The 21,806-nt window shown below is 44.3% G+C and overlaps 1 protein-coding gene across 3 annotated transcripts in view; it reads left to right on the top strand.

Moving 5' to 3' along the window:
* LOC141984620 (cystatin-B-like) overlaps positions 1-21,077 on the top strand; it is a 99,227-nt gene extending 78,150 nt beyond the window's left edge. The window contains exons 1-4 of one of the 3 annotated variants that reach the window (XM_074947765.1): positions 5,294-5,371; positions 11,315-11,414; positions 18,894-18,995; positions 20,873-21,077. In XM_074947765.1, coding sequence (XP_074803866.1) covers positions 11,349-11,414; positions 18,894-18,995; positions 20,873-21,007 — 303 coding nt within the window. In that variant the 5' untranslated portion in view covers positions 5,294-5,371; positions 11,315-11,348 and the 3' untranslated portion in view covers positions 21,008-21,077. Of the gene's footprint in view, positions 1-5,293; positions 5,372-11,261; positions 11,415-18,893; positions 18,996-20,872 lie in introns of those variants that run through there. The other 2 variants (XM_074947774.1, XM_074947758.1) reach the window with 2 other exon arrangements.
* The last annotated feature ends 729 nt before the right edge of the window (positions 21,078-21,806 follow it).

The following is a 21,806-nucleotide window of genomic DNA, read 5'->3' as shown; positions in this document are numbered from 1 at the left end:
ATATGTAAGGCTACGATTTAGTGACTTCCAGCAACCTCCATGACTTCAGCCTGCGGTGGTCGAGAGCTGCAGGATTTCCCGCTGCCCGTGGGGGCAGGGAACTGCGGGCTACCCCCGAGCTCCCAGCCGCCAGAGGCCATGGGGGTCTGTGACAGGGTGCTAAGCAGAAAACTGCTTAGCCAACCCTCTGTCACTCCAGTCCAATTAAGGGAGGTGAATTGGAGCTGGGGAGATCACCTGGCCCTGATTGGGAAAGCTGGAACAGATGCTGCCTCATCAGGCTGGGGCTGGATAAGAGCCCCAGGGGAAGGAGCTGGAAAGAGGGAAGCTGTAGTAGAGGAATGGCAGTGAGGGGAAGCAGAGAGAGATTATTTGCACCCCTGCCAGTGGATTGTAAGAAGGGGACTATGTGTATGGTGGAAAGGTGGTGGGAGCACAGCCTGTAAATAAAAGCACCAGGTGAGCACTGCACCAAGGCCTCTGTGTGACTTGCTCAGCCCAGCGGGGGAAGGAGCCAGGAGGGCCCTGCAGGGACCCCATTACAGGGTCCCTGGAGCTGCTGGTGGTGGAGGAACCCCCAAGTTCCTGGCTGCTGCAGGGGTACCCTGCAGCCCCTAGCTGCTGCAGGTGGCTCCTACAGGAAGGGGAGGGAATATTTACTTTGTAGGAAGGGGTGGCAGACATTACAGGAATGAAGAACAACTCTTTCCCTGCTTTGTGGCTGCTTCTGACTTACAGACACACACGCAGCTCCTCACAAAGCAATCCCCAGCCCTTGTGTTTGCATCCAGTCTAGTCTTTGGGTGGTGCCTTCCATTTTTTCAGTGGTCGTTAAACAAATGGGTATTTAACTGCTGTGTTATTTCGCCTGAATGAAAGGTGGATGCCATAGCCTCAATGAGGTGTGTGACTGCCTGTAGATCAAAGACATGCTTTGTGGGAGACACCCAACCTTGAGCATAACAGTGTGTTATAGGAAAGAAATACTCACAGTAAGGGAAACGCATGTTTGTGATCTTTAGTTCTTCTTTTGAAGAAGCGGAACCTGCTTGTGCTGGGCTTTGTGCACATCAACATTATAACATTTGCAGCGGCCAATTGTCCCAATAAAATGGGGGTAGGGTGGGAGAGAGCGGGGGATTGGCCACTGGAGGTTTTTATGTGAATTCAGGTGACTTTTAGCTTTGCTTTACAATCCTTAAATACTTAATCATCACAAAGAACAAGGGAAGTATTAATATTCCTCTTGTACAGATGGGGAAACTAAGGCACAGGGGTTAACATGAAAATTTTCAGTTGAGTGCCTGAAGTTAGGCTCTTAAATCCATATTCAGGCAGCTTTGTAATAGTCTAATCTTCACAGGTTTCCTGAATTGGGGCCAGGAGGAGGAAGAGCACACACAACAGGAGGTGAGTATATACTGCATAAATGCAGCTGAGACAAAACAGGAATTTGGCTCACAGGACATTGTAATAATTTGACATTTGTTTATGTCCCAAATTGGAAAAATAGCAAAAATTTTCACAAAAGAATTTGTTTAGTAAATGTTGAAACATTTTGTTTCAAGTCAGTTTGACATTAAACTGCATTTGCTTATTGCCTCATGGGACAGGTAGTTTTGGGTACCTCATGCTTTCATTCTTCCGCATGGGGCAGGCTCCTTTGCAAGAATACATCTCCCTGAGGTGCCATGTGGCCCTGTCAGAAGGGAGACCACAGTGCATCATGGGGAATGTAGTAAGGGTCCAGGTCATGGGAAAGAATGGGGGCACAAAGCACCTGAACTATGACTCCCATGAACCATCAAGGCACTCTGGGCGGAAGCAGTTTAATGTTGAACAGCCCTGAAATGAAACACTTTGTTTTGATTCCCCCCCAAAATTCAGCAACACTGAAAATTTCCCATTGAAAATTTAGATTTCATTTTTTTAAGAAATTGTCCAAAAATCACTTCAATAGAAAATGCCCAGTCAGCTCTATGTACAATGGAGACCCTAGCCAGGCCCCATTCTCTGCCAGAACCATCTACTTCTGGGCTGTACATCCCCCTTTCATCACGCAACAGTGGAATTATGGCTGCTTTATACAGCTATAACCTGGTGCCCATCAGAGTTCCTATCCATAGGGAACTTTGCCAATTTATGTCAGAATAAATCAGCATAAAGCCTTCCATTCTGTAGGTAAGATTGCATTTACTGGGCCAGATTCATCACCAGTGTAATGCAAACACTTTACTCCAAAGCACCACACGCCCCTAGGCAGCCAATGGAACTATCTGTGTGAGTAAAGTTGTGCAGATGCTTACGTGTCTGCAGGACTGGTTCCAAACTATGGTAACCAACCCCACTGCAGGGTGTTTCCTCTAAGCCCTGTGGCAGACTAGTCCCTTCTGGATGTCTGGTACGGTAGCTCTGTACCACCAGCATGGAGTCAAGCATTGTAGGTGCCCCATGCACTAGACTCTGCAACAGGGGTTGCCGACCTGTGGCTCCAAAGCCACATGCGGCTCTTCAGAAGTTAATATGCGGCTCTCTGTATAGGCACCGACTCCAGGGCACCAACTTTCCAATGTGCTGCGGGGTGCTCACTGCTCAGCCCCTGGCTCTGCCACAGGCCCCGCCCCCACTCCACCCCTTCCATGAGCCTGCCGTGCCCTTGTTCTCACCCCCCCCCAGCTTCCTGCACACCACAAAACAGCTGATCGGGAGGTAGGGAGAGGGAGGTGCTGATTGGTGGGGCTGCCAGTGGATGGGAGGCGCTGAGAGTGAGGGCTGGAGCTGATGTGTGGGCTGCTGACGTATTCCTGTGGCTCTTTGGCAATGTACACTGGTAAATGCTGGCTCCCTCTCAGGATCAGGTTGGCCACCCCTGCTCTGCACGCTCTAAATCCATTCTTCTTTCACTCCCTGCTTTCAACATGACCCTGTCTCTCTTTCTCCATTTCCTTCCCTTTCTCTCATCTTCTCTCTCTCGCTCTTCCCCTTGCCCATAGCCCCTCTCTTCTCCTATCTGTGTGGTCCTCTCTCTTCAGTCCCCTTTCTCCCTTCTTCCCCGTCCTTTCCCAGCCAACTCTTTCCCAAAATCCCAGAGGGAAGAGAGAGCAGCAGGGGGTATCTGTTAAGGGTACACTCCTCCCCAGCATGCCGGAAATTGGTGTGTGTGGGGGGAGGGGGTATGTGTACACATTCCTTCTGATGCCTTTGTAAATGTAATTTATTTACTATTTCTGATCCTCAGTGAAAGCAATTATTAAACTTGGAATAACAAAAGGGATAATATAATGCCTCATGAGGTTAGGCAGAGTTTCTTTATGACACGTGTTTAGCCATGCTAAAGTATGCAAACTAACAGAATAAATACAAAACTGAATCACTAAATATTTGAAACGTTTGTCAAAATGTCCCTAAAATCCAGACCACCTCTCTTAACCTTGTACTCTTTTTCTTTTTCCTGCCCCCCCCCCCCGTTACCTTTAAAATTCTGGGCTACTGAGTGTAGCGCCCCCTCTCCACCTGGTTACCTCCTTTAATGCCAATCCGCTTACAGGTTTTGATGGACAGGTCTGGGTTCTTTTGGATCCTGCCACCCACTCAGCGGGGTGAATCTTCTTTTCTTTTTTTCCTATGAAATTATTTGGCGGTGCCTCCACTCCCCTCACTCCTTCCTGGCAGGGTCACCAGGGAAGCTTGGGCAGAAAAGTCTAAAGACAGAGTAATCCCCACTTACTTGCCAGATAGTTGGAGACTTCCAAGAAATAACACAAACACATAAAAATATATTCAACACAATTAATTATATTAAACAGGAGACAAATACCAACAGACCAGGGTAAAACCCTATTTTTAGGGTCACCAGTGCCCACACTGCAAATACCCGTGACTTGATGTAGCAAATGTAGAATTAGTGTCCCGTTGGTACGCATACTTTGCTGGGGCCCTTGATGACCTATAACCACAAAATTCTTCTTTGCAGTGGTTTAGCAGTGTGGCTGACTGGGTTTAGTACAGCCCATAGGACTCACAGGTGGGAGAAGGTGGTAAATCCCTCCACAGGTGTAATATGCAGCAGGTTATAAAATCCTCAAACCCTTACGCCCTGGCTTGAGGACACAGTTCAGGGAGCAGGGGGTCCCCAGAACAAATTCCCTGACTAACTAACCGATGGTGCACTCACAAACTCCGTGAATCATCCTCAGGTTCGAAGATGACTCTGGACTCCTCAGTCACTGCAGAGGGGCTGATCTCTGCTGGCAGGGATCCTCCTCAGGCAGGAATCAGGCTGCGTCGGTCCCAGGATTTCTCCTCACCACAAAGGGGTGCAGGGCTCAAGGTGTAGGTTACACAACTACATTAACATCCAAACTGTAGCCTCCTAGCCCAGCCTCCAGTCACACACTCAGCAGCCAGCTTCCCTGAACTAGCAGACAGGGCAGAGCTGACCATGTGGTGACTGGTCTCACCCAGGGAGCTGGAGGGAGAACTCAGCCTGGCTGGGAAGTTTCCCAGCATATGCTACAAATTGGGAATCATCAGTGGGGAAGGAAAAACCCAGCTGAGGGATCTACTGTTGGTTCCCTAGAGGTCTGTTCTCAGGGGGAACCCTGCATGCAGGCCTGGGACTCACCAGCTCCCCAGGCAGCCAGTCCTGCCCTTTTCCTGGCTGGCTCCAGACTGACCACCAAATGGCTTCTCCCTGGGAGGGCCCCTCACTCCCTATTGGTTGCTGGGAGGACTCCGAGTCTGCCTTGGCTCCCCCTCCCTACCAGGGACAGTGTGCCTCTCCCAGAGCTGCCCGCAGACAGAGTCCCAGGAATCTACGGAATCTCCTTGGGGGTTACATGTGTATTTCATGATTTTTAATTTCTTTTTTATATTTTGCTAAATGTGCCAAAAAAAGTTATTCATGCAAAATATTTACTGAAGCATTTAAGGCACACTGAATTTTAAGAACATTTTGTTTATATCTACTGCCTCTCAAACACTAAATGAGAGGTTTCTCTCCACTGCTGTTTTTATGTTAATTAAATCCAAGTTACTCATTTTAATTAATCTACATTTCATACTTTAAATTTTGAAAGAGGTACATTTTATCTGAACAACAAGGGCATAGTTTGTGGAGAATAAAGTAAAAGTGTTTGTCATAAATATAAAGGGAAGGGTAAACACCTTTAAAATCCCTCCTGGCTAGAGGAAAAACCCTTTCACCTGTAAAGGGTTAAGAAGCTAGGATAACCTCGCTGGCACCTGACCACAATGACCAATGAGGAGACAAGATACTTTCAAAGCTGGAGGGGGGAGAAACAAAGGGTCTGGGTCCATCTGGGTGATGCTTTTTTCTGGGGACAGAACAGAAATGGAGTCTTAAAACTTAGTAGGTAATCTAGCTAGATATGCGTTAGATTATGATTTCTTTAAATGACTGAGAAAATAAGCTGTGCTGAATGGAATGGATATTCCTGTTTTTGTGTCTTTTTGTAACTTACGGTTTTGCCTAGAGGGATTCTCTATGTTTTGAATCTAATTACACTGTAAGGTATTTACGATCCTCATCTTACAGAGGTGATTCTTTTTACTTTTTCTTCTATTAAAATTCTTCTTTTAAGAGGCTGAATGCTTTTTTCATTGTTCTTAAGATCCAAGGGTTTGGGTCTGTGGTCACTTATGCAAATTGGTGAGGATTTTTATCAAACCTTCCCCAGAAAAAGGGGGGTAAGATTTGGGAGGATTTTGCAGGGAAAGATGTTTCCAAACAAACTCTTTCCCAGTAACCGGTGTTAGACATTTGGTGGTGACAGCGGAAGTCCAAGGGCAAAGGGTAAAATAGTTTGTACCTTGGGGAAGTTTTAACCTAAGCTGGTAAAAGTAAGCTTAGGAGGTTTTCATGCAGGTCCCCACATCTGTACCCTAGCATTCAGAGTGGGGAAGGCAACTTGACAGTGGTGTTAGCTCTTTTTTTCCACAAATAGTTTAAACTAGGCCTGCATTTAGTCTTGTACATGGTGTAGCCCATAGGGCTAGCTTGCCTTTGCTATATTCACTGCCTTGCCTTCATTATATTTAGCTGCTTTCATTATATTCAGCTGTAATGCAGGAAACCTACAGGCCTGTATCCTGTAAGACATTAGCTAAAGCATAAATTAGCATAAGTGTGGTTAAGTAGGCTGGAACCCTTGGCATAGATTAACAGTTACCTTTAGATTTTGGGAACTAAGGGTATGCTATAAAAAACCCACCTCCACGAGGGGAGTAGCTACCATCACTGGGAGTGTGGCTCCCAGCACTGGTGCACTGTCTACACTGCCACTTTACAGCGCTGAAACTTGCAGCGCTCAGGAGTGCATTTTTTCACACCCCTGAGCGAGAAAGTTGCAGTGCTGTTAAATGGCAGTGTAGACAAGACCTAAGAAGAGCTGCTCAATGGTAGGAGTTAGAATGTTCCAGTAAGTGCTACAGCAAGGAACATGGAAGTAATAACCGCAAATCCACTTACGCAAGGGGTGATGGGTATGATCATGAGCTGAAATGGTAGTTACACGTATTAATATAGTAACCTATAGAAGGATTCTATGATATAGATATATATGATATGATATAGGATATAGAACCTCAACATTAGTAGGATGAGGAAATACAAATAAGGAAAAGGGGAGAAACCCCTACTGAATATGCATTAGACACAGTGGTGTCAGCATAACATATTATAAAACTTACATCTGAGCCTGTGGGCAGTAGGAGAGAGAGATGTAGACCTTGGGAGGTGCCAGAATGATGGCTACTGATGATGAGGGGGAAGGTAATGGTGATGAGGAAGATGATGGCTCACATTTCAGGTTGTCCTGCAAGGGATGGGGTGCGTAGATGGATGTTCAAATGGACGTTCTGTAGTCTACCTACCTTGATGGGGTGGAGTGTTTGTGACTTTGCTAAATGTATTAATAAATTCTTCGTAAATATAGAAGAGTTCCTACAGTGTGAGTGTTGCAACTGTGCACACTGGGGTTCACAACTATATAGTAATTTTAATAATACTGGGCCTGATCTTGAGACAAGGATCTGTCTACCATCAAAGTGACAACTGGGAATTCTTAAGTAATCAACATAAATAATACTAGGGCTGTCGACTAATCGCAGTTAACTCGTGCAATTAATTAAAAAAACTAATCATGATTAAAAAAATTAATCACAGTTTTAATTGCACTGTTAAACAATAGAATACCAATTGAAAAGTATTAAATATTTTTGGATGTTTTTCTACATTTTCAAATATATTGATTTCAATTACAACACAGAATACAAAGTTAACAGTGCTCACTTTATATTGTTGTTGGCAAAGAAAATAACAGAACACCACTAGCCGTCACCTTCAGACCCCAACTAAAATCTCTCCAACGCATTATCAAGGATCTACAACCTATCCTCAAGGACGACCCATCACTCTCACAAATCTTGGGAGACAGGCCAGTCCTTGCCTACAGACAGCCCCCCAACCTCAAGCAAATACTCACCAGCAACTACATACCACACAACAGAACCACTTACCCAGGAACCTATCCTTGCAACAAAGCCCGTTGCCAACTGTGCCCACATATCTATTCAGGGGCCACCATCACAGGGCCTAATAACATCAGCCACACTCTCAGAGGCTCGTTCACCTGCACATCTACCAATGTGATATATGCCATCATGTGCAAGCAATGCCCCTCTGCCATGTACATTGGTCAAACTGGACAGTCTCTCCATAAAAGAACAAATGGACACAAATCAGATGTCAAGAATTATAACATTCATAAACTAGTCGGAGAACACTTCAATCTCTCTGGTCACGTGATTACAGACATGAAAGTTGCGATATTACAACAGAAAAACTTCAAAACCAGACTCCAGCGAGAGACTGCTGAATTGGAATTCATTTGTAATTTGGATACAATTAACTTAGGCTTAAATAGAGACTGGGAGTGGTTAAGTCATTATGCAAGGTAACCTATTTCCCCTTGTTTTTTCCTACCCCCTCCCCCATTGTTCCTGAGACGTTCTTGTTAAACCCTGGATTTGTGCTGGAAATGGCCCACCTTGATTATCATACACATTTGTAAGGAGAGTGATCACTTTAGATAAGCTATTACTAGCAGGAGTGTGGGGTGGGGGAGAGAAAACCTTTTGAAGTGATAAACACCCATTTTTTCATGGTCTGTGTGTATAAAACATCCTCACTGCATTTTCCACTTTATGCATCCGATGAAGTGAGCTGTAGCTCACGAAAGCTTATGCTCAAATAAATTGGTTAGTCTCTAAGGTGCCACAAGTACTCCTTTTCAACTTACAAGTGCTGAATTATGTACAAAAAAATAACTGCATTCAAAAATAAAACACTGTAAAACTTTAGAGCCTACAAGTCCACTCGGTCCTAGTTCTTGTTCAGCCAATTGCTCAGACAAACAAGTTTGTTTACATTTGCAGGAGATAATGCTGCCCGCTTCTTGTTTACAGTATCGCCTGAAAGTGAGAACAGGCATTCGCGTGGCACTGTTGTGGCCGGCAACGCAAGATATTTATGTGCCAGATGCACTAGAGATTCATATGCCCCTTCATGCTTCCACCACCATTCCAGAGGACATGTATCCATGCTGATAACAGGTTCTGATAGATAATCATCCAAAGCAGTGCGGACCAACACATATTCATTTTCATCATCTGAGTCAGATGCCACCGGCAGCAGCCTTTCTTTTTTGGTGGTTTGGGTTCTGTAGTTTCTGCACCGGACTGTTGCTCTTTTAAGCTCTCAAATTGTGAAAGGCACTTCAGATTTTTAAACCTTGGGTCGAGTGATGTAGCTATCTTTAGAAATCTCACATTGGTACCTTCTTTGCGTTTTGTCAAATCTGCAGTGAAAGTGGTCTTAAAATGAAGATGTGCTGGGTCATCATCCAAGACTGCTATAATATGAAATATATGGCAGAATGCGGGTAAAACAGAGCAGAAGACTACAATTCTCCCCCAAGGAGTTCAGTCACAAATTTAATTAACACATTTTTTTTTAAACGAGCGTCATCAGGATGGAAGCATGTCCTCTAGAATGGTGGCCAAAGTATGAAGGGGGCATATGAATGTTTAGCATAACTGGCACGTAAATACCTTGCAATGCCGGCTACAAAGTGCCATGCAAATACCTGTTCTCACTTTCAGGTGTCATTGTAAATAAGAAGTGGGCAGCATTACCTCCCATAAATGTAAACAATCTTGTTTGTCTTCGAGATTGGCTGAACAAGAAGTAGGACTGAGTGGACTTGTAGGCTCTCAAGTTTTGCATTGTTTTGTTTTCGAGTGCAGTTATGTAATAAAAAAAAAATCTACATTTGTAAGTTGCACTTACATGATAAAGAGATGACACTACAGTACTCGTATGAGGTGAATTGAAAAATACTATTTCTCTTGTTCACCATTTTTACACTGCAAATATTTGTAACAAACAACAATATAAAGTGAGCATGGTCAACTTTGTATTCTGTGTTGTAATTGAAATCAATATATTGAAATCTTCTATATTTACGAAGAATTTATTAATACATTTAGCAAAGTCACAAACACTCCACCCCATCAAGGTAGACAGACTACAGAATGTCCATTTGAACATCCATCTATGCACCCCATCCCTTGCAGGACAACCTGAAATGTGAGCCATCATCTTCCTCATCACCATCACCTTCCCCATCATCATCAGTAGCCAACTTCCAGCCATTGGCTCATTTTATCCTTTTCTCTGGTAGGCTGAAGAGCCAATTGTCAACTCTTTGTTCCCCATGTAGGTACTCATACACTGTAAGTTAGAGGGGTGTGTGTGTGTCTGTGAATGCTGAAAAACAAGTATAAATGTGTGTTCGCCTTTTCTATAAAACTAGCTTGAGTGTATGCTTATAGCAGTTTATCTATACAAGATGGCTTGAATGTATGCTTAATTGTTTTGGGAAGGAGGAGAGATGGGTGGATGTTGGTGTTGTGTGTTGAAGGGGATGAGCAGCATCCTTATCTCAAAAGTAATCAGCTGTTTTACATAAATAGTTCAAACGAAATCTTCATTTTGTCTACAGTCGGGTGTATTAACCAATTTTACATGGTTAGAATTCTTTTAAGTTAGGCTGTGTATACGTGCGTGTTTGGTATAAAATAATGCTGAAAAACATGAACGTGTGTGTGTGTTGGTGACTTATCTATATAATAATATAGAATTATTTTGAATGTATTCTTACAATGGTTTATCTATAAAATAGTCTACAAGTTGGCTTGAATGTATGCTTAATTGCTTTGGGAAATAGAGCAGGGTGGGGTGCGGAGGCATGAGTGGTGCTTTGTGTGTTGTATGTTTTGCTGAAAACTTTTTAATTTATTTGTCCTTCAAAAACTGTACTAAAATTAAGAGCCTCTAATACAATTTAAGCCAAGAGGTGCTAATTTTCAATAAATACAAAAGGCTGTGAAGAACTACATTACTTTAAGTAGGAATAAGGGAAATTGTTCTAAAGATTAGGCCTATCTGCCAGTTTTTATAGACAAATGCTAAAGGAATAATGTAGAAAAAGGAAATTTTATTCCTGGTGCAAAATTAGAAAGAAGACTAATTGCTAAATGTACGTAGGTTTTGTAAAAAGTTTGATAAAGAATCTACATGCACGCTCATTTTGGAGGGTGGGTCATATTTCTTCAAATAAAAGGTAAAACACAAGGAAAAGAAGGGGTTAAGGCGGCAGCATGTGCCAGCATTCTTACCTCTGTCCTTTCAACAGTTAGAAAACCTTTCAGTTTTCTAATAAACAATAGAGAAATAAAAGAATTAAAGAGTGCTAGCTTTGCACTCTTAGGGATAAACCAGAATTGCTGCAATGAAACCAGGGGAGAATGTGTGGTAATTTTAAGGCAAATATTGAGAAATATTTGGGTGTAGCTCAGTGTTCACAATCACTTCCCGAACCACAAAGAGTCACACCCCAATTAGAGGTGTTGCAACTGGTGATGAGTCAAGAAATTGCCAGACCAGCCTGAACCAACTACCATAATTAATAGGGGTCAGGGAGTTATTTGTTTTCTGCTTTTCTGGTGTCCACGGACCACTATTCACATAATGATATTTAAAGTACTCTCTCTCTTACTATTGACAATATTACATTTTTTTAAATGTTGTTTTGTTCCTTTCTTCCCTCCTCTCCCCTCACAAGCCTGACAATGGTAAACTCCACCTATACAAACCACATGACTGTGTGACTAGATAATGTCAGATGTCTGACTATTCTTTGTCACATTTGCTCTAAATTTTGCTTGTCAGAGTTTCCAAACATCCTAAGAAGTTATTTGCCACTATGATGCTTGGAGGCTTAACCGAGACCAAACCCGCGACTCCAGAAATCCAAGAGATTGCTGACCAGGTGAGTTGCATCCCATGAAAGATGCAAAACGGAAACTAGTAGCACGAAAGCAAATTCCAGAGAGATTATGGAATGAAGCTAAAATTTCCTTTAAAATCTAACAAGAAGCATTGTAAATGGAAGCCCTCTTGATTGATTAGAAGCATGTAGTATGTGGCATGGAAAAATTGCTAAAGAAGTGACTGCACTGACTCCAGTCCAGGAAATTCTTCGATTCGTATCTGCCAATGCCAGAAGGGACCATGTAGTCTGACCTCCTGTACAGCATAGGCATAGAACTTTTCATTCTTTTAATCCATTTAAGGTGGCCGTGTTAATTTTGTATTGTTCTAGCTTTTTAATCAAAATGCCATGCGGCACCAAGTATAATGCCATACAGTACTCTATTACATCAACGGTGTTGCCTTTTATCAACCACATTTATAATCTCATCAAAAAAGATTTCAAATCTGTTTGAAAGGATCTATTTTCCATACATCCCCATTGATTGGCTGGCATTAAGTATAGTGATTTCCTTTAATTCATTAGTAATCAAGACCTGAATCAGCTGCTCCAATTTCTTACCCGAGATCAGTGTCAGACTGGCAGGCCTATAATTACCTGGGTTACCCCATTTATCCTTTTTAAATAGTAGCACATTAGCTTTCTTCCAGTCTTCTGCTATTCTGCTTCTCAGTCTTCTGGGAGCTCTAGAGACATTGACGGCTGTGTTGCAGATAGAACTGTATGAAAGACAGCAAGCTCTAGTGGTCAGTACGGGCACCTGCAGCTGAGCCTGCGCTGCCTAATTAACCACCAGTACAGTTCCACGGCTAGTAGCAGCGGTAGAAGCACCTGTGTAGACAGGGTTTTAAGTGTCCTTACAACTGTGTCATCAAACCCTGATCTGTACAGAACTGGCTGGCAGGGCAGTAAAAATATCATTGTTCTGCCCACTTGTGTACTTGTGTACTTGGGCTCGTGGAGCTGCACCGGCGGTGAATCGGGGGTCCCATTTGCTAATGCAGAGCAGGCCAGGGAGTCAGGCTTTTGTTCCTATTGCCAGGGCTAGCTCTAGGGTCCCATTACTGGGGGGGGGGGGGGGGCAGAGGAGGAGAGTGGGTATTTCGGGGGCCCTGTAAACAAATAATCTTCTAGAAGTCCAGAAGCTAGTTGGATCCCTGGAAAATCGTGGATTTTAAGAGTTTAAGAAAGTCAGTATTTTCCTGTGATTTATAACTTTGGCCTTTCTGACAATGATTTAGGGCCCCTTGAAGGTTATTTGGGCTGGGGGGTGAGGGGGAAATGTCCTGGGCCTGCCTGGCTCTGCTGTGGACTCACTGTGACACCCTGGTCAAATCACTTGGCCTCTTTGTGCTTCAATTTCCTCAGCTGTAAAATGGAGGGGGGCAGCGGAGGATAACACTTCCCTTCCTCACATGGGGACTGTTAATTCCTATTTGTAAGGCACATTGAGATTCTTCCTCGAAAGGCACTATAGAACTACAAAATACTACTGCTGTTGTGTGTATGCTCACTGTAGAAACGTAACAGACGGTCTCTGTCCAAAAAAATCTTAGAATCCAAGTTTAAATGTGCTCCCAGCATATGTCAGAAACGAGGCCACAATTCTTAGTTTTCAGGGGACACAAATATGGCGCAAAAGGTGAATCTTCAAGTCAGATTCTGCTTTCATTCACACGGGTCAACTGAGGTTCTTAAATTGACTCCCCTGTTAAGTGAGAGCAGAGTGTCGCCTCTGGAGGGCAGATATGTATGATTTCTGAACTACTTTCAGGAAATTGTCATGTACTTGGAATGATTGAAAGCAGCAGTTCTCAACCTGGGGGGCTGCAAGCAGGCTTCAGGGGGTCTGCCTAAATAAACCAAAGAGCAGGGCTGGCCTTAGACTTGCTGGGGCCCAGGGCAGAAAGCCAAAGCCCAAGCCCTGACACCCGGGGCTGAAGCCGAAGCCTGAGCAACTTAGCTTTGCAGGGCCCCCTGCGGCCTGGGGTCCCAAGCAATTGGCCTGGTTGCCACCCCCTACTGCTGGCCCTGGCTCTTAATCTACTGGATATGCAGACAAACAGCTGTGGCACACCGTGGGCTGTGGAATTTTTATAGTATGCTGGGGGGGCCTCAGAAAGGAAAAGGTTGAGAACCCCTCATTTAAAGCACTCGTCTGTTCAGTGATCTTTTAAACATGTAAATACAATTATTCATTGCTCTTTATTTTCTAAAAGGTGAAACTTTTACCTTGTGCTTAGATCTGTGTGTGCCTTGGAGAGGTAGATTTTGAATAGTACTTGGCATTTGTGCGTCACCTGGGAACTCCACGGTATTTCTTAGCAACAGAGAGCATCTGACTACCAGACTGCTGACGAGAAGACTCGTGGTGGCTCTCACCCCACCCTTCATGCATCCTTTTATGGAAAGGGAAAGTGGCTGCCAGCAGAAAAATGTCATTGCCGATTGGCTTAAATACATGAATTGCCTTTGACTAGATGCTCTTAAAGAAATGGTCAAAGTTCCCAGTTAGCTAATGAATGAAGCACAACGGGTTGTGGTTGGTGCCCTAGGACTGGTAGTCATGAGACGGATGTGATTCCTGTGTCAGCCACAGACTCATTGTGTGGCCTGACTTTGGGGAAGTCACTTCAGTGCTCTCTGCCTCAGTTTCCCCACCTACAATGCTGTCATTATGTTGGATTTCATTGTAGTATCCAAATGCTCCTAAAAGAGGCTCCAAAGCAGACCATTAAAAACACAGCAAAGGGAAATGATGCTCTGCCAAAAGCTCTTCTGAGAGTAAAAGATTTTAGCCCTGATTTCCTCAGCAGGTACAAGGCACTTTTCATCTGGCAATCTGAAAGCACGAATTCCAGGCAGAGATGGGCACCTCTCTCCGGCCCGTCAGTCAGGTGCCTAAGTACGTTTGTAGATCTGGGCCCTATGCCCTGCCCCTCTTCTCTCCATTTTACTTTTGGCCAGCTTAGATGGCTCCCCAATCTGACTGCTGGCTTCTGGGAATCCCTTTCTTAGGCAATTAAGTCTCCTCATACAATACAGGGGGAACCTGGGTGCCTAACTCAGGGCTAAGAATTGCACTAGTCAGCAGGGTGCCTAAGATCCCTGGTGAAACCTAACCCCAGAAGCCCTAGCCCTATCAATTTTGGAGAGGTTTTCTTGTAGCATTGTTGACCCCTGAGTGATACCTTCATTTCTGCCCTAAACCTAGCTGAGTCCAGAAACAACAACCAACCATACATTTGTTCAGGAATGTATTACTTATTAAATAGGCATGAGCCAAGGGCTTCAAACTGTCCATTTGGGGTCTAGGCAGCTGGCTGCTTGACCTCCCTTGAAGGGGTGGGCCCTTTCCATAAATAACTGATGGGTAAATAGTGCTTGGAGGTTGGGAAGGACATGAATGGTGGGGGTGGAGGATGACAGTTTATTTGTCTGAGACAAGGACAGCTGGTGCTGAGGGGACACTTAACTCAACAATTCCAAAGAAGTGGGAAGCCTGGGTGTAGTGTGGTGAATCTGCGGAGAGCAGCAGAAAGGAAAGGCTCCATGGGAACTGGGAGAATAGTTCGTCAAGAGTGGGTGTATTGGGATTTTGGGAGGAGTGTCGTGATTGCAGCATTTGGGTTGAGAGTGGCAGCCTGTGACGCACTGGAACAGCTGCTCCAGAGTTGACACTCAAGCAGAAGATGCTGCATCAGTGTGAAAGAGCAAGGCAGGGGGGCCCCCAATGAGTCGTACCACAGAACTGAACTCTGACCAACGACCTCTGCTGCGTGGATGGAGTAAGATATTCAGACAGTGAGGCCTGAGGACCCCAACTTTTTTCTTTTTTTTTTTTTGAACTGTCCCACAAAGGATAAACTGAGAAGGACTCTGAGCTGTTGAGTGAGCCGAGGGTATTTGTCCTTTTCTGGCAGCCGTAGTAAATTAGTATTTCTTTTGTGCTGGGTGTCAGAGCTTTTTGGGACCCACTAGCTGTTGCAGTCCATGCTGCCTCACAGCTGAAGTCTCTTGAATGCTTTCCTCTGAGACACATAACATCTGAATCTGAGAAGGGCTGATGTACCAGAGCACTCCAAAAAGAAAAGGAGGACTTGTGGCACCTTAGAGACTAACCAATTTATTTGAGCATAAGCTTTCGTGAGCTACAGCTCACTTCATCGGATGCACTCAGTGGAAAATACAGTGGGGAGATTTATATACATAGAGAACATGAAACAACGGGTGTTACCATACATACTGTAAGGAGAGTGATCAGGTAAGGTGAGCTATTACCAGCAGGAGACTACCTTTTGTAGTGATAATCAAGGTGGGCCACTTCCAGCAGTTGACAAGAACGTCTGAGGAACAGTGGGTGGTGGAGGGGGGAAGAAACATGGGGAAATAATTTTACTTTGTGTAATGACCCATCCACTCCCAGTCTCTATTCAAGCCTAAGTTAATTGTATCCAGTTTGCAAATTAATTCCAGTTGAGCAGTCTCTCATTGGAGTCTGTTTCTGAAGTTTTTTTGTTGAAGAATTGCCACTTTTAGGTCTGTAATCGAGTGACCAGAGAGATTGAAGTGTTCTCCAACTGGTTTTTGAATGTTATAATTCTTGACGTCTGATTTGTGTCCATTTATTCTTTTATGTAGAGACTGTCCAGTTTGACCAATGTACATGGCAGAGGGGCATTGCTGGCACATGATGGCATATATCATATTGGTAGATGTGCAGGTGAACGAGCCTCTGATAGTGTGGCTGATGTGATTAGGCCCTATGATGGTGTCCCCTGAATAGATATGTGGACACAGTTGGCAATGGGCTTTGTTGCAAGGATAGGTTCCTGGGTTAGTGGTTCTGTTGTGTGGTGTGTGGTTGCTGGTGAGTATTCGCTTCAGGTTTCGGGGGGCTGTCTGTAAGCAAGGACTGGCCTGTCGCCCAAGATCTGTGAGAGTGATGGGTCGTCCTTCATGATAGGTTGTAGATCTCACTCCGATGACCCCATCAGGTGAGTGTAATCATAATAGTCTCAGGGAAAATTTTAAAAAGTCACTTGATTGTGACAGATATGACACTCACCTGTAATATCCTGGACAAAGCATATTGAATTAAATTAGTATTATAGGAGTTCGTTGAATTAAAAATGCAAACATTTATGTGTGATTGAGGGATTGTACATAATTCAGTGGGGGAGGGGAACCATAGCCCTCTAGGAATTAAGAACAGTGTGGGGAGGTGAGGCAAATTAATTCAGATTATAACACCACCTGGAGAGATACTTGTATTTACTGGTTAAAAGGATTTTTAGATAAATAGTTTAAACTGACTTGGGGCCTTTTTTCTGATCCAGCAAATGGACAGGACCTTCTGTCCAATCCTTGTGGAAAGCTTGGAAAGACTTAACCTACCAGAGCCCTAGGTTGGAGCTTGGGTGACCTCTGGTAAATTTTTTAGCATGTGTACGTTTTTATTGAGTTAATGTTTCCTGTGTAATGCTTTTACCTTAAGAATAAATGTGCTTGCTTAGAAAGATCTGTGCGATAAACTGTCACTGCTGGCACTCCATGTTCAGAGCCTGTGGAGAGAAAGCCGCACAGACGCTGGCCTGTTTAGGCAGTCTGGCTTGCTGGAGATATCACCGTGTAGATTAGGAAGCTGTGCAGCCTGAACTCCCTGGCCAGGAGGGAGAGAGACATGCACCTTTGCCCAAGAGAGGTGATGCCTGAAAAGCTGGGGGCCTCCGCTTGGTGGACACAAGGGGGGACTGCAGGTGCAGTTGCCCTGAACTGTGATAGCGGGTACTTAGCCTTTGAAAAGGTCATTGATAATGTCACTGTCAATTCACTGATGAGCCCCAAACTTCCCTTCCCTTCAGATGTATGTTATCATGGGGAAACACTCCTTGTACTACATCATATTTCTGAAGTACTGGCACTGAATAAATTTTAAAAATCCACGGCGTTTAAAGTTGTTCCCCTGCATAAACTCGTCCACCCAAACCTGCCTCCAGCACAAGGGAGTCTTGCCTTTGCCAGCTGGGTGTTAGCTCCCTAACACAACCAGCCTGTCAGCCACCCAGCCACTCTCCTCTGGGCTGTGCCAGCCCTGCCTTTGCCCTGCAGATTGCACATAGGTGCACCCCAGCCTCCGAGTCCCTTTGAAGTGTCCCCCTGTGGTATCCAGCCCCTGATCCCCGGACACCACAGAAATTCCAGTTCCTCCACTCCAAAAGGAACAGTGGACCCCAGGTTTACCTTAGATCACAGCTCCTGTGGCACACCCAACACTTCAGTTCACTTCCAGTAAAACAAAAGAAAATGTATTTAAGATTAAATGGAAACAAGTGTGAGTAATGGAAACAGATGGTTCCATATTAACTGCAAACTAGGGCCTACAGTTAAGTTACCTTTCCTATCTAATCATGTAGATTCTTAGCCCACAGTTCAGTCTTTTGCTGCACTTACTAGCCCCAAGGAGCCAAGACCCAATCTTTCATGAAGCACCCCTGCTCATCAAGGTGCCTCCTTAGTCCATGTATACAGAGCGTCTTTCTCCACCCTGTGATATACCAAATCAGTCTTTTGTCTTTATTCAGCAAACATGCCATGTCCTATTATTCCTTTTCACATTCAAGTGGTTTCGATGCTTAGTTTGTCTTTGATGGTTTTTTCAATTGATTTTTCTGGGTTGGTGCCAAGGCAGACAATGAGTAATGCAATACATAATTGGCTAGCCCAGGATGGGTGACAACTCCCTCCCGCTTGAATTGTCCGTCACCGAGACATATTATTCCCTAGTCACTCACTTTCCCTCCAAGACCGCCATAAAGGCATAAGTTTCAATACAGTTACATTGTTCTTTAAATATCACCCGTACACACATCTCACACTGATTATGGGTTTGATAAGTTACAAGTTTTCAACAGAGACCTCACATGCTAACCTTCATGGGTGAATACCATGAAAGCGGTGTGTTAGGTGTAGTGAGTTTGTCAGGTCTAGACAGGAGTTGCTTGTAGAGAACAGCGAACCTTTTGCCAGTTGACAGCAATGGGCCTCTGTATCACAGTGACCAAGTATCATGTGATGGCATACTGGAGGTGGTGCCTCCTTTAAGAGGGAGCTGGGCCAGACAGACTCTGAGGTCAGTGGATGGACAGGTGTTTTGGGGGAGATGTTTGCAGAAAACAGGAGCTTCAGGTGAGAGGTATTTCAGGTAAAGCCAGGCAGCAATCCAAGTTTTCACAGGGGTGTGAAGCCTGGCTGCAAGGAACTGTGGAGCCTAGGGAATAAGGCTGCAAGATCTGAGTTGAGTTGAATTGTTTGTTAATAAGCAAGGCCCAAAGAAGGGAAATGTTATGTGCTGCATGTCAGGCTATGTGCATTCTTTGGGAAGCTGAGAAGAAGAAACTGAGGCCGTAGACATACAATGAGAAGGGGGTTTGCTGACCCCATTACACCACCTAACCCTCTTTCTTTTTTCTACAGGTGAAGCCACAGCTGGAAGAGAGAGAGAACAAGACCTATCCAGTCTTTGTAGCCATAAAATATAAAACGCAGGTGGTTGCTGGAACAAACTACTTCATTAAGGTCAGTACTCAACAAAATCCCCCACTTCTTCCATCATTGCATAAGTGTTCTAACTGAAGAAGAACATAGGTATAATTTTGAGTGCCTTAAAGCAAGATGTTCAAATAGTGAGCAAACGTTGCAGGAAAAGGTTCCAATATGACTTTTAATCAAGGTAGGGATTACTTCCTGTTGGATGCGATTTCGCAACAAAAATAGAAAAGATAAACAGCTTGTTTTGTGAATCTCATTTAAATCTGATCTTAGTATTTATAAAGCATAAGTCCCACTCTTTCAGCTAAAAGAAAAGGAGGACTTGTGGCACCTTAGAGACTAACCAATTTATCTGAGCATGAGCTTTCGTGAGCTACAGCTCACCTTAGCTGTAGCTCACGTAGCTCACGAAAGCTCATGCTCAAATAAATTTGATAGTCTCTAAGGTGCCACAAGTCCTCCTGTTCTTTTTGCGGATACAGACTAACACGGCTGCTACTCTGAACTCTTTCAGCTGTATATTGTAAAATTTTAGGATTGCCAAGAGGGCGATCTCCATTCAAGACTCTCCAACTGCTTTCTCAGCTCTCACCCTTAGAGCTGGCCTTAGCTGTTGTTTGGGCAGGCGGGCAAAATAATGGCTTTTTCATCCTGCCGTCTCCAGGCCCTGAGAGGACATAGAATCCTCTTCACCATGATCAGCCCAGTAGGCACAGGGCCGGCCTTGGGATTTTGGGGAGTGTAACTGAGAGGATTCTGTGGTATACACCTCAAACTCCTCTGAGCAATTTTAAAAACAGTATGTGTGTTTGTTTGGGAGTGGAACAGCTTCAATAAGCGAGACAGAGAAACCTCCTCTTGAATACCTCATAGCCTACTGGTTAGAGCACTCTACTGAGAGGCAGGAGACCCCAATCAACTCCCTTCTGCACCTCAAATGAGGATGATATTGAACCCAGGTCTTCCATATCCCACCTGAGTTCCTCCAACCACTTGGACTAAAAGTTATAAGGTGGGACACCACCATCTCCTCCTCTGGCCATTTTGCAAATCTCTCTCCCCCAAAAAATCAAAAATAATCAATTTGGAAATATTGCAACAGTTTGTCAGCATTTCCAAACAAATCTTTTTTGATTTGAGAGACAGTCAAAATTCACAAAAACTCACAAATAGTTTTGGTAGATTTGAAACTGCATTTTTTTGGTGAATAAAATATTTGTCTGAAAAATCTTCACCCAGCCCCTGTGAGGGTGTTGGCTTGCTTCACCCCAGCATTCAGCTTTCTTTGCCCCCTCCCCCAGTGTCTTTGCGTACAGCTCTGGCCTTCCTCGGGTGAATAGGATTAACTCTTTCACTGCCAGCCTAGGCATGGGATCTGAGTGAAGTCAATGAGACTTTGCCTTAGGAAAAAGTGATAGTTAAACCCAAACGTTTTCAATCAGATTTTTTTGTAGAGCAAACTCTCATTTACTTCACTCAGATACCCAAGGTTATGTGCAAAAGCAGAAGATGAAGGGGTTGAGTGGCAAGGATAACTTTGAGATATGAAGAATATGACCTAAATTCTGTCCAGGCATAAATAGGTGCAACTCCTGGAGAAACCAATGGAAGTGACAGCTTCTTATGGCAGGGCTGAATTTGGCCTTGTGAGGTCAGGGATAAAATGTCTATTTCTGCTGATCATCAGGAACACCCTAATTTGGACACACAAGCCTGTTTCTGCTCACACATGTGATATGAAATGGGATAGTCTCTACAGACCAGGTTTAGGGTATTGAATGATACCGTGTGTGATTTAATTTTTACTTTGTAGCTATTCAAAGGTTCAGCACTTCATCTCCCCAAAACATCCCTTCATGAGAATGTGCTTAGTCCATGGCTGTCCCATTCTCCTTGTCTTTCAGGTCTCCATCAGCAACAGCACCGATGAGTGTGTACACTTGAGTGTGTTCCAAAGCCTGCCTTGTGAGAACAAGGGGCCCAGTCTTACCAGCTATGAGACTGGCAAAACCAAAAATGATCCACTGAGCTATTTTTAATGAGATGCTTGGGATGGGCTCTTCTGTTGCTCTTTCTGCAGACTCCCAGCTCGTACCGCCAGTGCCAATACATGAATGAAAATAAAATGAATCTGATTTTGAAAACTAAGTTTGTGTTTCCATGTTGCATGTAACAGAAGGTCTGTCTTGATTCCAGCAGTAAATAACTGTGGCTAACTTACAAAATGCCTCCAAGGAAATGTGCTGGATCTACCCAAATACCAACGGTTCAGCACTGCATCTCCCCCAAAAATGCTTCCATTAGAATCTGCTTAGTCCATGAGCTTGACTGTCCCATTTCTCCAGGTTTGCTGCTTTCCGCTAATGAGAGTACTAATGTAGAGAACTAGAAGAATTCTTCAGCCAACTGCACCTCAAGTAAATCTTTCACAGCAAAGACACCACCCACAACTACCACATCCCCACTGACAGTCACAAGAAAACAAGTCATCTGAATGGACACCCTACAGTGAAGAAAAGCACCCAGTGGATCATTACATCAATTGCTTCAGGGAAAAAAATCAACTGTGAAATCCTCAGACATGCATTACATCAGGGCTGGCCAAACTTACTGACTCTCCAAGCCGCATACAACAATCTTCAGCCCCACAGGAGGCGCCTGCCAGGGCCCAGTGTTTCAGCCCCGCTCCTCCTGAAGCCCTGAGACCCCTCCATCTCCCTGCTGCAAGGCAGCGGTCCCGAGGTCCCTGTCCCCCCCCACACTCTGGTAGGTGGAGAATGGGGGGGTGGGGGTGGGGGGATCTGTGAGCCGCAGTTTAACAGTAAAAGAGCCACATGT

Source organism: Natator depressus, chromosome 1, assembly GCF_965152275.1.
Source record: "Natator depressus isolate rNatDep1 chromosome 1, rNatDep2.hap1, whole genome shotgun sequence".
Taxonomy (NCBI): domain Eukaryota; kingdom Metazoa; phylum Chordata; order Testudines; family Cheloniidae; genus Natator; species Natator depressus.
Note: the sequence above shows the minus strand (reverse complement) of the source record. Positions and strands in the feature narration are given on the sequence as shown.